The sequence below is a fragment of the Bombus bifarius genome, unplaced genomic scaffold (genome assembly GCF_011952205.1).
Source record: "Bombus bifarius isolate JDL3187 unplaced genomic scaffold, Bbif_JDL3187 scf7180000007978, whole genome shotgun sequence".
Classification (NCBI taxonomy): Eukaryota; Metazoa; Arthropoda; class Insecta; order Hymenoptera; family Apidae; genus Bombus; species Bombus bifarius.
In genome coordinates, this window is record NW_022884363.1 from 147,731 (window position 1) to 162,574 (window position 14,844).

General features: G+C 31.2%; 4 protein-coding genes across 10 annotated transcripts; 2 read left to right on the forward strand and 2 right to left on the reverse strand.

Moving 5' to 3' along the window:
- Window positions 1-430: 430 nt before the first annotated feature.
- On the reverse strand, window positions 431-3,848 carry LOC117204503 (protein arginine N-methyltransferase 5). 3 transcript variants are annotated; one of them, XM_033441969.1, is made up of 12 exons: window positions 3,736-3,848; window positions 3,165-3,285; window positions 2,974-3,092; window positions 2,681-2,904; window positions 2,431-2,613; window positions 2,140-2,349; window positions 1,846-2,054; window positions 1,579-1,701; window positions 1,330-1,505; window positions 1,033-1,236; window positions 779-960; window positions 431-713 (listed from the first exon to the last, which is right to left on the reverse strand). In XM_033441969.1, the coding sequence occupies exons 2-12, from the start codon at window positions 3,251-3,253 to the stop codon at window positions 561-563; spliced, it is 1,872 nt and encodes a 623-aa protein (XP_033297860.1). In that variant the 5' UTR covers window positions 3,254-3,285; window positions 3,736-3,848; the 3' UTR covers window positions 431-560. The 3 variants fall into 3 exon arrangements, with proteins under 3 accessions (XP_033297860.1, XP_033297857.1, XP_033297859.1); XM_033441966.1 differs by lacking the exon at window positions 3,736-3,848 and adding an exon at window positions 3,432-3,542; XM_033441968.1 differs by lacking the exon at window positions 3,736-3,848 and having other exon boundaries at window positions 3,165-3,425.
- LOC117204502 (zinc finger protein on ecdysone puffs) lies at window positions 3,453-10,507 on the forward strand. 5 transcript variants are annotated; one of them, XM_033441965.1, is made up of 10 exons: window positions 3,453-3,545; window positions 3,991-4,079; window positions 5,585-5,731; window positions 6,648-6,877; window positions 7,477-7,783; window positions 7,864-8,022; window positions 8,095-8,335; window positions 8,409-8,609; window positions 8,730-8,914; window positions 8,985-9,467. In XM_033441965.1, exons 1-10 carry the CDS (start codon window positions 3,539-3,541, stop codon window positions 9,465-9,467), a joined length of 2,049 nt encoding a protein of 682 aa, XP_033297856.1. In that variant the 5' UTR covers window positions 3,453-3,538. The 5 variants fall into 5 exon arrangements, with proteins under 5 accessions (XP_033297856.1, XP_033297853.1, XP_033297855.1 ...); XM_033441962.1 differs by lacking the exon at window positions 3,453-3,545 and adding an exon at window positions 5,143-5,501 and having other exon boundaries at window positions 3,980-4,079; XM_033441964.1 differs by lacking the exons at window positions 3,453-3,545; window positions 3,991-4,079 and adding exons at window positions 4,996-5,064; window positions 5,143-5,501.
- A 68-nt stretch (window positions 10,508-10,575) lies between these two features.
- LOC117204505 (selenoprotein F) lies at window positions 10,576-11,721 on the reverse strand. Its single transcript, XM_033441971.1, has 4 exons — window positions 11,519-11,721; window positions 11,253-11,371; window positions 11,055-11,176; window positions 10,576-10,982 (listed from the first exon to the last, which is right to left on the reverse strand). The coding sequence occupies exons 1-4, from the start codon at window positions 11,561-11,563 to the stop codon at window positions 10,801-10,803; spliced, it is 468 nt and encodes a 155-aa protein (XP_033297862.1). The 5' UTR covers window positions 11,564-11,721; the 3' UTR covers window positions 10,576-10,800.
- A 208-nt stretch (window positions 11,722-11,929) lies between these two features.
- LOC117204501 lies at window positions 11,930-14,789 on the forward strand. Its single transcript, XM_033441960.1, has 3 exons — window positions 11,930-12,074; window positions 12,343-14,003; window positions 14,081-14,789. Exons 1-3 carry the CDS (start codon window positions 11,930-11,932, stop codon window positions 14,612-14,614), a joined length of 2,340 nt encoding a protein of 779 aa, XP_033297851.1. The 3' UTR covers window positions 14,615-14,789.
- Window positions 14,790-14,844: the final 55 nt, after the last annotated feature.

Below are 14,844 nucleotides of genomic sequence, written 5' to 3' on the forward strand. Positions count from 1 at the left end.
AATCTTTTTATAGCTCTAGACAAAACGTAATATTATTGAAATTCTGTGTGTGATCACGTGAGGTTAAAAGGTCATTAGAAACACGCTCGGCAGATAACTTGTAATTTATGTTATCAAACTTGTGCAATATCGGTGACCTCCGTATTGGATATGAATAATCCACAAACAAAAACGTTAAACACTAATCTAAGACATTTATTAAATTATCTCTATTTTATATCATTTATGACAAAATTATATTAATATATCACTTAATGTTAGATAGATGTTTTTTAAAATGTAAATGTATATATCCAATTCTTTAATAAGCATGAACATTCGATATATCTATACTAATTTCGAAATATTTTATATATATATATCAAGAATTTATTCTACAAAATTAAAAGAATATTTTCTGTTTATTAGAACCAATAATCTATTCAAGAAGTTGTATAATGAATCACTTTTATTAGAAAAAATGTGTAACAGAATATTTGCTACAGTTTTATTGATGAAAGATATTTTATAATATTAGAGATTTCTTTTTAAATAAATGAGTCACGAAAATAAACATTAACTCATAAACCCATAGTATAAGAACGACCACCAGGATTATGGATAGGTCCTGGAAATGGCTCGCTAATACACCATTCATACCACACCTTCTTAGAATTACACTGACGCCAAAAATGGACAACTATTTCGTCCCCAGCTTTTAATTGTACTGGTTCCTATAACAATAAATTGTATTTTACGTTACGTTCTTTTAAAATACAATAATATAAATTTATCTTACCCTAATTGGGAAAAAGATAGGAAACCAACTGAACATTCCAGGACTATGTGTACTAGGTTTTGTGCTTAGTGTGATATTGTTGAATAGAATAGTATCAAAATATCCAGAGAAGCCATGTAATACAGAATTTTGACGTACTTTAAATACCCTTGTTTCATATCTTGAATTATCAATAAAAGGTGCTGAAAATGTAATAACACTTAAAAGACATATATCATGTAATAGCAGTGTATAAATATTGCTGATTTACTAACCGTAATTTGGATGTTTAAAAGTAAATAATGGTTGCGGTTTTGCAATGTCATATTTATTTTGTAGATGAACTACATATGAATTCTCGAAGTGCGCTATAGAGTGTTTGTCTTTTTCTCCGTATTGTCTTACTTCATTGTACAATTTAGACGACTGCACGGGCGCAATATATGATGTGTACGAAGATGGTATACATATACCATTAGCTGATGATAGACAGTATTAAATGATTTATAAAAATAAGTACGAAAGTTGAAATATTTCATTAATAATATTTGTAATATAATAAAATGATGTACGTTTTAAAAATCGCTGAATGCCATCCAAACACTCTGGAGAAAGTTCATTATCACCAAATGAACCAAGTAACTCTGACACCATAATATCAGCATCTTCAGGGGAGTTCCATTCTCTCATATCACAAGATACTACTGTTACCTTGCCCTCCCACAAATCTTTTTCTAGTGCTTGTAAACTATATGCATAATAAATTAAAAAGATATATCTCTACATAATGCACAAGAAAGTTTACAATTATTAAATCTTACGTCAATACTGCATTAGGATTTTTTTCCACAGCATATACTTTAACTGGGTGATTTGCTTTTTCTGCTGCATTTAAAGATGCACAAACAAGTGGTCCTCTTCCAGCTCCAACTACCATTATTACTCTAAAAATTAAAATAAAATTTTACATTTTTGAGCAATGGTAATACATTTTTATAGTTATTGAATTGACAACTAAGTGATTGCGGATTTTGTGAATAGATGGTATTGTTTTGTCAATAGTTATAATTATTTTTGTATTTTAGTACATTTTCTTATTTTTGTCTTCTATTGTCTGCACAATCATATTAATTGCTTGATAAATAGCAGTTTGATATTGTGTATATTTAACAGGATCCTTCTCAAACACTTCATATGTTTGAGATTCAAGATTATCCATAAGTGGTTGTAAAGGACATTGCAGATAATCTTCATAACCACGAGCATATCTTTCAACTGGTCCATCTGATGCACGATCCTGTACGAAATTGTTATAATTAAATAGAAATATTTGAACCAAATTATTATTAAAAAATTGAAACTAAATATATATAAAATTCTACCTTCCATAAGTACTCCAAATAGTTATGATAATAAGTAATACTTTGATATCGATTTTGCCCTGTAAGTATAAATTGTACTTCTAGCATGGCAAACTTTTTCACTAATGTCTGATGTGCTTTACTGAGTACAGGATATCCTTTTTTGTTTGTGATAAATAATGTTGTTGGAAAGATCAAACACTTAACTGGTTCTCCTAGCCACCTATCAATCTTAAAATTAAATCACCTTTATTACATTTGAATTTTCATGTTACTAATGAAATACATAGAAAACAACAATTTTTGAGATACCTCTTTTTGATCAGGAAGATCATGGCTAACAATTAATGCAACACCTACATATTTATTATAATCACAAACTATTCTGAAGGCATTCCACCATTCCCATGGACTTTCTACTATACCCCCGCAATCTTCTTCTCTGTAAGAAGAAGCTTGTTTGATTGGATTTTCCATTGGAACTTGAACCCAAACCTATAATGATATTAAGACAACTTTAGTTTACAAGCATATGATAAATTTATTTTGTTAGTCAGTATACCTGTAAACTGTACATGCTTGAAACTCTATCACAAATAATGCGGCTAAGATTTGCATTTTCTTTTATTCCTTTTGTCAATTTAAAAGTAACTCCTATAAGACCTAAATGACTTGCTAAAGCTAATTCTTGCTTTAAAGCTTCTTCGCTGTTTTTCCTTAAGCTAGGATTTTTTGAATCAACTTTAATATGTGGTGATAATTTACCAATAACTAAAGTATTCCAATCTATAAAATAAGTAATAATATTTTAATAATATTTTGTTGCTTGAGTTCTTCAGTACTGATTGCCCTTACCAGAACTGCATAAAACTATGTCTGGCCTGGTAAATGGTCCAGCACGATCTTTTGCCTTTCCAGAAATAAATTCTCTTTTAAACAATGGATGGACAAGTGGAGCGCATATAAACTCATATCTGTAAGTAAAGTCAATAACAATAACGATGTAAAGGTGAACGATAAAATATACATTATAATTTGTTACTTACTTTGATGCATGTGCCGTAAAAAGACAATTACTCAAATCTGGTACTGCACAAAAGTCAAGACCACAAGAAATTGGTCTTTGATTTGACATTATGTTTTACCATTAAACGTTAAAGTTGATTCCTAAAAGTATTATAAATATAAAGCAAGATTTAGGGAACATCATAATTTTACTTTACAAACACCGGCTATTATCGGTATTATTTAACAAAAAGTTTACTGTGTGATACATATAATTTTTTTATATAACTGTACTAAAGCACAAATACCTCAATAATATCGATCAGTGGTTTGTCAATAATGTATAAATGTTACAAACAATAAGAAATTGCAATATTGCCTACACGCCAATTGCACGTGTAACACTGTTGCCTATATGTGCTGTTAGTAAAAAATATTGAAAACATATATTGTCATTAAAGACATAAATATAAACATATATTGGTTTTGAATAAAAATACTTAATAAGAAAAAATAAAATATATATAATTCCACGACTCAAATACATAAAAATTAGTTAATTTGCTTTAACAATTTTACATTTGAATTTACAAAAAGGGAAAATATTTATACCTGCTTAAAATCAGTTGTTACATAGAAATTAACTATTATAGTTTATTTTCATAATATCAAATATAAAATGGGATACATTTTTCATATCATAGTATATAAAGATTTTTTTCTTCTTTATATCACATATTACATAAATGAAAGGAAATGAAACTTTTAATTTTTTGTGTGTATTTATTAGATTACAGTGTCAACCAATCAGAAGCAAGCAGTAGCTTTTGACATCGACCATTTTGAATGCCGCTTTTACTGTTCTAGTTCATGGTAGACGCTTGATGACTCCATTTCCTCGAGCTTTCCATTTTGCCTCCTTTTCTTGTTCTGTGGTCGAAGTTGCTACTTTTGTGGTAAGTAGTTGCTTATTTTTCTAATCAAATTCCAACAAAAATTGTTTATTAAAAATTTTGGGTACAATTTAGATTATTTAAGTTCGAAGTGAATAGAAGTTTGATACGATAATGAAAGTTTTTCAAATTTAGCAGTCACATTGTACGGCGTCGTTTGATGTGTAAAACATCAATTGAACAAATTTTAAGTAATTCATTTTTCTATTATATACTTCGTGTTTGTTTTTGCGTTTACCTAAAATTAATACACGTATGTATAATTATGAATTCTTACTGTTTATGTAAAACCGTAGGTAGATAAATTATTGCAAACGATATAACTTCTCATATCGGAAATAGACGTCCTTACAGACTCCATTTATAAATTAAAATGGGTAGTCCCTCTCTGTCTCTCTCTATAGAAACTTAGGATTATGCAGTATGATAATACAATTACTATTAAATATTTATGTTGTAGAGGTTTATATGCAGAGGATAGTTAGTACGTGAGGTTTAAAGGACGAGATTGCTCGTTGTTGAAACCGTCGAATATATTTAAAATAATAAATTAATGTACAGCCTGTATACGCGAGTCGTTAGTACAAGGTATAAATCGCAAAATAAAATAGCGGATAAATACTTGTTAATGCTCGTCGTGTAACTCGGTAGATACTCGTGATACTGTAGATACTGTTAGATACTGTCTCGCTCGCGATCGCGTCCGTTTATTTATACTGGCCGGGGGAGAGTCGGAAAATTCAAATTCGTCTTCATTCGACGGCTGCATGTAGCGGCTACATTGTTTTGCCCGGAGTTTATTTGTCATTACGTTTCCTGCGTCTAGGTTGTGTCAATGCCCCGAGGCAAAACAACATGAGTCGCTCTCGATTCGCGTCGTCCTTTGACTCTTGTACCACTACAATGTTATCATGTTTGAGAAATAAAACTACTATAATTCTTATCATAAATAAATGAATTGCATTTAAAGAATAGATACAATACATATGTATGTATGTGCATATATTGTAATAATAAAGTAATATTTTCTGTTATTATAAGGTATTTATTATGCACTTGTTTTTAGATACAATGTCTTTCAATCGAGGAATAAAACGTGATTCCTTTGGGAATCGAAACTTTAATAATCGAGGAGGTGGTGGTGGTGGAAGTGGCGGAGGAAGGGTTGGAAATATGGGAGGAAGCGGTGGAGGTATGGGTGGCAACATGAGTGGTGGAATGGGAGGGGGTGGAGGAGGGGGTGGAGGCGGAGGTAGCGGTGGAAGTGGTGGAATGAATCCTTGGGAAGGAGGAATGATGCCTGGCAGAGGAATTTTACCGACACCTAATAATAATTTATCTTTAGCATCGCCACAAGCACAACTAGCAATAGCTAGCAATCTCCTTTCAAACTTACTTCGCAGTCAGCAAGAAGTACAACCACAGGTCAGGAGACTTCATTTTTATGTATATTATCTGTCATTTTTGTTATACTATTATGTGTTACATATGACATTTTGTATTTACAGCAGGTACCATCACTTCTCAGCCTTGGAAATAACTTTAGCGGACCAGGACCTAACTTTCCAAATCAGCAGAACTTTTCTTCTGGGCGTTTTAATGATCGTCCTGTTAGGCATCCTATGAAGAATCAACGACCACAACCATATAACAAGGTATGAATACATATCTCCTATTTCATATGCAGATTGTTTTGAATGAAAATTGTAAGGGCAATTTCTAGTCTACACTTCTTTTTTTTTTTTTTTATACATCAACAACACCAATCCTTAGTTTGAAAGTTTGAAATTCTCCTTTTTATATTCATTGATCGATTCATTAATGAGGCTTTCAGTTAGTGGATGACATGCTACGTGGCTACCCTGTGCAGTTACTAAGTATAAGCAATTCTTACTGCTGGACTAGTTGTGCCAAACACGATTTTCATAGGAGAAAATTACCATCGCAATGTTATTTCGTTAAGAAACACGATAATGAGACGTGTATTGATTTCAAAATATGTGTATTCTCATTTTTAGTAGTGGAAGTTAACTGTGATTTTGTGTAAAAAATTTCAGTATAGACATGCAGATATATTTCTCCTCTAACTTGGTTCATTTATAATCCGCCCAAGTCTTCTATTCGTCATTGTAGCTAAAGAACAGTATCTGAAGAATAGTATTCAAAAATATTGATTACAAGCTGCATTGTTCACTGATTTAACTTCTTCTTCTTGTTGATTATGTTTCATTGAGCTTTATTGAGCTATGTTCAAAGGATAAAAGTATGTGTTTTATAAATATCATATCTTATGATCAATAAGATCATTGCCTGTACAAAGTTAGATGATGCGACGATTGTATGCATCTTCAACGATTTGCTACTACTTTCCTTTTCCCTTCCACTAAACTGTGGAAATACTGACCTTTGGTGTTCATTGAAACACTGAATACGTCCTGCTTCCGAATCGAGTAGAATATTTTTCTCCCTCAAATATCCCAGTGGTTGCTAAAATCAAATTCGATTCGAGAAGAATCACAAATATATCAGATACTTCTCATGACGGTTTGGTCATTTGACCTACATGACTAGATGGGCAATCGCGCCCGTGATGGCCCTGCTGGGCGACGTGGTCCATCTGCACAACAATCTCGTGCACCCCAGTCTGGCAATCAGCGTATGAATGGAAACCAAACTCAACATCACAACGATAAATCTTCTAAACCAATTCCTGCCTCTAAACAAAATCAGACTGCCAAAAAGGAACAGCAGGACGTTAAGACCTCTGATAATGAAAAAACAGAAGCACCTGCTGTAACAAGGTAAGCTCCTGGTGATTGTGAATAGTTTCTTCAAACTTCAGTAAGTCTCATTCTGTCACCTATCTCTGTATGTACGGTGTATGTTACGTACATATGGTATGATTGCTAAAGAATTAGCATTGTGTCCTTTCTCTTGTCTGACTTTTAAAAAAGTACTACATACATACGTATATATGCATTTATATATACATATGTCTACATATCATGTTATATGTTCATTCGTCATTGTTGATTAAACTCAACTCACATTTCAAATTTAAATTAGATTACCTATAATCTCATAACGTTAGTATTTCATAATCATATAAAATGCTCCCCATGCGTTCTTCTTTCAATACACATTATCCAAATATTTGTTCATAATAATAGGTTGATTAAATTTGTATACAGTTGTTAGAAGTGTGAGTTATCTTCTTTTAACTTAATATTATGCCCAATTACTTTCTGGCTATCGAAATTGAGAAGTTCGTGTATATATCTGTTTTTACTACAACACATATTAAAAAATTATAATATTTATATCAAAGCAAAAAAGCACAATATATAGATCTGATTAACATTTGTTATTATAATAAAAATTTTGTTTGTTTGTATACTAGTGGAGTGAATGAAGAATCTGATGACAAGAAAGCTGATCGGAAGGATATTAAAAAGGAATCCGAAGATGTTCAAGTTTTAGAGACTGAGGAAACAGAAGAAAAGCCTCAAGATGATGAAGAACAAAAGCCAGACAAATCTGCAACGGAAGAAACACCATCGAAGGAAGCAAATACATCTACAACGGAGAAGGATTCAAAATTGGCAGGCAAAAAATCAGAAGCAAGACACGCTGAAAGTCGTTATGCAGAGGTTCCAATGAGTCATATGTTCTGTCACATTTGTAACAAACATATGTGGGATGGATATGTATATACTTAATACTCACTATATATTGTACATTCAATCGAGGTCAACTTTGGTATTATCATCTTTTTATTTTTTTATAGTCTTTCGAAAATCACTTACGCGGGCGAGCACATCAGTTGATGATGGAAAAGTTAGATGAATCATATAAATTAAAGGTTGATCTCATGCGGCACGAATTAAGAGTAGCGGAAGAACAACGCGAACTTAGTCTGACTAATTCGAAACGTCGTGGTAAGAAAGTAAGTATATATACAAATGTAAAAGTTTAATAATTTATAAAATGTTTTATATGTATTTTATTTTTTACTTAGGTGTCTGTAGATTTGAATGTACGCGAATATTGCACAATGTGTGACTTGAATTTTTACGGAACATTATCCACGCATAGAAAGAGTGAGAAACATCAACAGCTAAAAACATTTTTGCATCCAAGATGTTTCCCATGTTTGAAAGAATTTCCATCGCGTATTGAATATGATGAACATTGTTTAACACCGGGACACATGAAGAAAGCTGTGCAGTGTGAAGAACAACGAAAAAATAAAAAGAAAGGTACACGAAAAGATATTTAAAAGAAACTATTGTCACAATAAAGATTATGTAATGTTGTTTTCCATTTTTATAGAAAAACTTGCAAAAGGAGAATCTGAAGTGCGTACCGCAGAAGATGAAGAAAAAGACGTTGGTTCTGACAACAAAAATGAAAAGGAGGAAGATACTACTATAGAAGAACAGGAATATATTACGGATATTGTTGAGAATTTGAATGAAAAGAAATTCAAAATTCCATCTTATAAATATTGTCGACAAAATCAAGTTTCCATTGGTAAATTGCACTGTTTATACATTTTATTTCTCATTATATTTTAATCCACTCACTTATTTACTTACTTATCTACTTAATATTTTAAAACTCACTTATCTATATATACACATGTTGTTTCAGGAAAATCTATGGTGAAAGAAGTTCAAGGATTTTATTGTGAAAAATGTAGAAGATTCATGCTGTTAGCTGAAGATATGAATGCTCATTTACGTAGTATTACTCATTACCGTAATTTCGTACAAGAAGTAAAGGCTTTAACTTCGAGTACGGAAACTACAGAACAAAAATCAACAGAAAAACTTGAGGTATATTTTAATACGTAAAAAGGTTTAATGTAATATATCACAAAATATAATAAGTAATTTTTCTGTGTAGACTAACGATGATGCTCAAGAAAATGACAAGGAATATGATGGGAGCTGGAAACGTCGTAAAATAGTTCATTCTGAAGACGAGAATAATGTGGAAATGAAGGAAGCACAAGAAAACAATGTTGAAAATGCAAATGCTCAAAAGAAAACTGACGGAGATGAAAAGTATGATCCGCTTGAAGCTGATGCAGAATCTGAGGAAGAAGAAACTCGCGAAGCGGAAAAAAGCGACAAACAGCCTTCGCAAAATACTGTTAACACTCCAGAAAAGAAGACACCAGTTGATAAAATATGGGCCGATATCGATAACGATAATGAGGCGGAAATAGGTAATTTAATTGATAATGAAGATGAAAAAGAGCAGGTTGATCATGAAAAATCCATTCAGAAGTTAGATAGAGATCTAAATCCGCAAGTGAAGCTAACACGTGGTCGAGGTTTTCCTCGTGGACGCGGTACTCCTAGAGCACGAAGGGCTCGACGATAAAGTGATCTCTATCGTAAATTAGAGTAAGCTTGAGTATATTTCATAATTACGTCCCTTAATATATCTACTGTTAGGTTTCATTTATTTACTCGATATATTCAAGACGTCAATGTTTAAATAATTTGGTTTATTACGTCTTTTGACAGAATGAAAGAAATCATTATAATCAAATGTTTGATTATCGTTTTACATGTATAAATTGTATCTTTTTATGTATCTTGTATGAATATATATATTATATACTATATATATTCATAATATACCAATATAAATATTGATTTGCCCAAGCTAATTCAAAGCTTTCTAATTACACATTATCACTCACAGAGAACTGTACTATGTACGATTGTTAAAGAAAATAATGCATTTTCGGAGTATGGAGGAGAAATAAACAGATATGCTTTTGCCTATTGATATTGATTATCTTGTAACTATTCTGTATTAAGAAATACTATTAATATTCAACTAATTAATACATGTTTATCATTTTTAAGTAACAATCGTAATATGAAACTCTATTATAAAAAATTCATTCCTAGATATATGCTAATAAAAAATCCAAAAATACTTTGCAATAAATTTAAGATGTTGATAAAAATTTTATCCGGTTCATGTTTAACTGTAGTAAACCGAAGGTTACATTGATAAATAAGAAAAATAATCGTACTTTCATTTGCTTTATCATAATATAGTAGGAGTTTTATTATAGGATTATGTCTTTTATGACACATAAGGCGTTGTAAAAAAGAATTAATATAAAAGATGCATACTATTCGACAATTGTCCTATGGAATACCGATATTTCTAATTCCCACACAATACATACACCTCATCTTTGTAGTCCCTATAGAGTAATTTAATTTGTAATAAAATTTGCGTCCATGAAAGGAATGGCTTTAATAGCCATATGATACTTTAATAACAAGTTATATATAACTTTCATAATTTCTTTATATTAATCATGTTTATTTATGTAAGTATCATGCAAAACCTATATCTATACTAGAATGTAATAAAAACCTAACATTACTCTTAAATCATCTAAATAACTTTTCATTCCAACATTGGATTCTTCTGTATTAGTGTGTAGAAAATATAAAACAATAAATGGTCTAAAAAATAATGAGTTTTATTTTGCACCTTTTTAATATGAATACCATTTATATAGTGTTGTTACAAAGTATTTTTTTAATATCATAGAATTAAAGAATTCTTAAGATAGGGAGGAGCAGTGATCTAATTAAAAATACTTTTTGAACGTAAATTACATAACAAACATGATTATTTACACTTAATATTAAAACTTAAATATATACCATTATCAATGATAATATTAATCCATCGAAAGATGAGTTGCTAGAAACTCATCAACAGAATCAGTATCCCATTTGTGTATATCTAAAATATCTTCAACTTTATTATCCGCATCTAATAATTTAATTATTGGATCTAAGCCTCTAACATATTTTATTTGTAAATTTTTGTATTTGCTAGGTCGGTCACTTTTTATGAAAGCTATAAAAAACCAGAATAAATGTGTGTTGTAAACAGTTACACTTTTATTTCTAAATATAAATCTCTATTTACCTTGTATTTGTGGATATGTACCAAACTTGCATGTGCATACTTCAAGGACAGCACGTGGGTATTTTTTTAACCCAGATGCATCATAATCATCGTCTTTCAAACAACATTCTTTGCAATTACTCCTATGATTATCAAACATTAATCTAATTGTTAATATAAGATATTGTATTACAACAAAACAAATTTATTTTTACTTACAATATTTCTGTTAAACCATGTTTATTAAATTCCTCACAGGTAGAACAAAGTAAATTAGCTTTATTGAAACCTAAACTTTTACAATCATCAGCTGAAAATTCCGATGACACAATGTTCACCTAAAAATTATATTTATAATGAAAATACGATGCATGTTATAGCTCCATTCAATCCAAAAACATTTTTAATTTATATCATAAATGTAATACGTATGTGTATGCTAATTTAAATTTAATAGGTTAAGTAACAATACTTTCATTTCTTACCATTAAGATAAATGAAAATATATGTGCTAATCTTGATGACTTCATTATATTATTTTATATATACATAAAATACATATATACAGAATTAATCATATGTTATTTTAGAGAAATAATAGTTAATATCAACACACTTACACCACACGTATCTTATGAACCGATACTGATACCGTAATACTAACTATTAAATACTTAAAGCTCTGTTCTCAGTGTTGAAATAAAAATCGATATATTATTATGTATTTTTCGATCCATCGAAATTCAATCGATGTTAGCAAAATCGCAAAAGTAATGAAATTTGAAGTAACCAAAAACCTGGAGCAAAAACTATTTTAGCAAATCTTTAATAACAACAACTGAATGCTTTTTTCTTAATGAGCAACATAACATAAAAAGTCTGAGATAGTGTATGTAATGCTGAAATTTGCAACTTACACAGTCGCTTGGATTCTTACGATCCTTCTGTTAATTGCTCCTGTCATTAAAACCGAGAGATATAATACTGTTAATACCCACTTATCCACGCGTCACTATCATAATTACAATTATTCCCAAGATTGTGAGTCATTAAAAAATTCGAATTATTTCTTTTTAAATTTCGCACATGTTCTGCATGACTTCATCGGCGTTTTATTAAATGCCACGCGTATATACGACTCATTATCTCTTATAAATTGATTTGAAAGTAGTAACACAAAAGATGCAATTAGCAATGTAAAGAAATTGCCAAAATTATTGAGAAATAAATTGAAAAATATTACAATTTATTCCGAATGGTTACTAGTTACAATTAGATACAATTAATCATTACATAATTCTTTCTTTAGTGTCCAACAACATACTGTCCAAATCTATAAAAAGGAATAACAAGTGCCAAAGCTACCAAGTCGATTATAAATGGAGACGGAGAACGTTATGTGCAATTCCTGATAATGACAAATATTCTACGGGAAGTCTACTTGAAAATAACAAAGGAACAGGTAAAAGGAAGATATTATTAGATTACGGTGAACCAGTTCCCATGAATGATGTCGATGATCCAGATTCTTTAACAACACATGTACGAGTAAAAAGAAGCAAAGCAGAATCAGACTCCATTTCGTCATTTAGATATCAACAAGATTATTTAAAGGATTTGGCCAACTCTTTTCCTCGAGATTCATACGAGTTAATAGGAGAAAACTTGTACGATGACGATGCGTCGTTCGATAGGAAACGAGAAATTAAATCACAGGAATACTTTGTAAATGACAAACAGTTCAATGCAATTCCAGATGAGAATGCTGCAATCACGGTTCCTTCATACTTTGGTGAAGATAAATCCGACGTTAATAATTTTATTAGTTCGCAGTTTGCCGCTAGTGGAACAGATGCATTAGGGAACAACAATGTAAAATTTATAGATCGAACAAAAAGCAAGGAAAGTGTATCGTTACAAGAGCCATTGAGCGATGTTATTATAAACCGGAAATCATATGAAAATCCGGAAGATGAAAATTTACCAGATCCTATACCAGCGGTAGAACTTGTTAGGAAAAAACGAAACGATTATTCAAAGATATATAACAAAAAGAATTTAAAAGAGCAAAATTCATCTGATCAGCAAGCTAAAAAAGAAAAATCGTCTAATGAAAAAGAACAATCAATTCCCGAATTAGAAACATTTAAAGAACATTCGAATCCACCCAGTTCAAATATCGCTGATCTTAGAGTAGATCTGTTACGGTTCAGGAGAAAAACGAGGAACAATAATGGAGACAAAATAAAGAAATTAAAACAGAAAAAGAAACGCGTAGGGAAAAAACATGATTTTCCAAAAAATTCTCTGTGGTCAATAAAAGACGTTCGTTCGAAAAATATGGGTCGATCGAGAGTGTCTCGCAAGAGAAAAATGGATGAAACGAAAAACGAGGGTAATTTAAAAGTAGGAATTGTCAATGTAGTGGCTAAGAAAAATAATGACAACAATTTTCGCCGTAGATCCGTAAAGTCGAAAAAATCCATCGATAGTACTGATTCTGAAAACGATCATCTCTCAAAAAATGTTCCATCAACGTTGCATGCAAAACTGGAGGCAAAAAGTAAGAATAAAATCGACGACGATATTTCCATACTTTCATTGGTGCAAAGAGGCTCGAAAGCTGCGGGTGGCGCTGGTGATTCTAAGGCGGGAACGGATAAAAGTTCAAATGCATTCGTCGTACAAAATGAGAAGCAAAAACCATTCGTAGAAACTGAAAAATTAATGCCACCACAGGATTCTAAATTACGCGCAAAGAGAAATAAACATACTGAATCGAATCATGGTTTCTTAAATAAGGAAGAGGAACTGAAGTATTATAAGAATATACAGGAGCCTGGAACTGTAGTGGATCATTGCGATGACGAAGATGAAAATCAACTTTCAATGATAGATAAAATGGGTCCTAATCGAGCAGTAAGATCGATTGAAGAAGTTAAAGAACTCGCAAAGAAATTAGTAACAAAGGTATATATTATCTATAATAAACAGTATTTTAACATAATATGTGTATTTCTGTAAACTAACAACAAATTTCCTTTCAGGTAAATGAGTTACAAAATTACTTAAACATTGAAGAAACAGCAGGAAACGAAAAACAAGAGACAAAATTAAAAACACGTGCGATCGATGATTTATGTTCAAACGTTAGCAGTGGTTGTGGCGCTTTTAAAGAAGCACCTGAAATTGTCCAGAAATGTGTATCGGCAAACTATGACAGATCTACGACCAAAATCGTTGAAAGAAAAGCGAATCCAGTTGAAATGACAAAGAAACATAAATTAGAAGTTAAGATCCCAAAAAAACATTCGGTAGAAAAAAGAAGATCAGTGGCTAGACACGTTGTTAAAACATCGTCGAGTACTTCAAAGGCAATTCGTAATGAAGAAGAAACAAAATCGGGTCGTAAATGGGGGAAATGGACAGACTGGAGCAGCTGTAGTATTACTTGCGGTAAAGGTCGTCAAATAAGATGGCGATATTGTTTACGCGATTGCAGTACTGCAGAAACCGAGATGGAAGAGAAAGCTTGCCAATTGCCAGCTTGTCCACCAGGAAAATTCCTTGGTATATTTTAATAACTGTTAATATTTAGCGACTTCATTACGAATCGAAGCACAATAATTCAAGAATTACTTTGTCTATATTAATGTATGACTACATAGTAATTTTGTATGTCGAATACATATAATTTATATAGCATGTTTTATGTAAAAAGATAAAGGGAAAGATTTTTTTCAAATAAAGAACTGAATTAATTAACTTTAATCGTTAGTCATGTCATTAGTTAAATTATTGAAACAAACGA

Coding starts and splice junctions, on each gene's coding strand:
- LOC117204503 (XM_033441969.1), bottom strand. CDS start 3,253: ATGTCAAATCAAAGACCAATTTCTTGTGGTCTTGACTTTTGTGCAGTA. Junction 2,905..2,973: donor CATAGTTTTATGCAGTTCTG/GTAAGGGCAATC, acceptor CTTATTTTATAG/ATTGGAATACTTTAGTTATT. Junction 2,055..2,139: donor ATTTGGAGTACTTATGGAAG/GTAGAATTTTAT, acceptor AATTTCGTACAG/GATCGTGCATCAGATGGACC.
- LOC117204502 (XM_033441962.1), top strand. CDS start 5,148: ATGTCTTTCAATCGAGGAATAAAACGTGATTCCTTTGGGAATCGAAAC. Junction 6,878..7,476: donor GAAGCACCTGCTGTAACAAG/GTAAGCTCCTGG, acceptor TTTGTATACTAG/TGGAGTGAATGAAGAATCTG. Junction 7,784..7,863: donor AACATATGTGGGATGGATAT/GTATATACTTAA, acceptor ATTTTTTTATAG/TCTTTCGAAAATCACTTACG.
- LOC117204505 (XM_033441971.1), bottom strand. CDS start 11,563: ATGAAGTCATCAAGATTAGCACATATATTTTCATTTATCTTAATG. Junction 11,177..11,252: donor CATGGTTTAACAGAAATATT/GTAAGTAAAAAT, acceptor TGATAATCATAG/GAGTAATTGCAAAGAATGTT. Junction 10,983..11,054: donor TACATATCCACAAATACAAG/GTAAATAGAGAT, acceptor GGTTTTTTATAG/CTTTCATAAAAAGTGACCGA.
- LOC117204501 (XM_033441960.1), top strand. CDS start 11,930: ATGCTGAAATTTGCAACTTACACAGTCGCTTGGATTCTTACGATCCTT. Junction 12,075..12,342: donor TTACAATTATTCCCAAGATT/GTGAGTCATTAA, acceptor TTCTTTCTTTAG/TGTCCAACAACATACTGTCC. Junction 14,004..14,080: donor CAAAGAAATTAGTAACAAAG/GTATATATTATC, acceptor ATTTCCTTTCAG/GTAAATGAGTTACAAAATTA.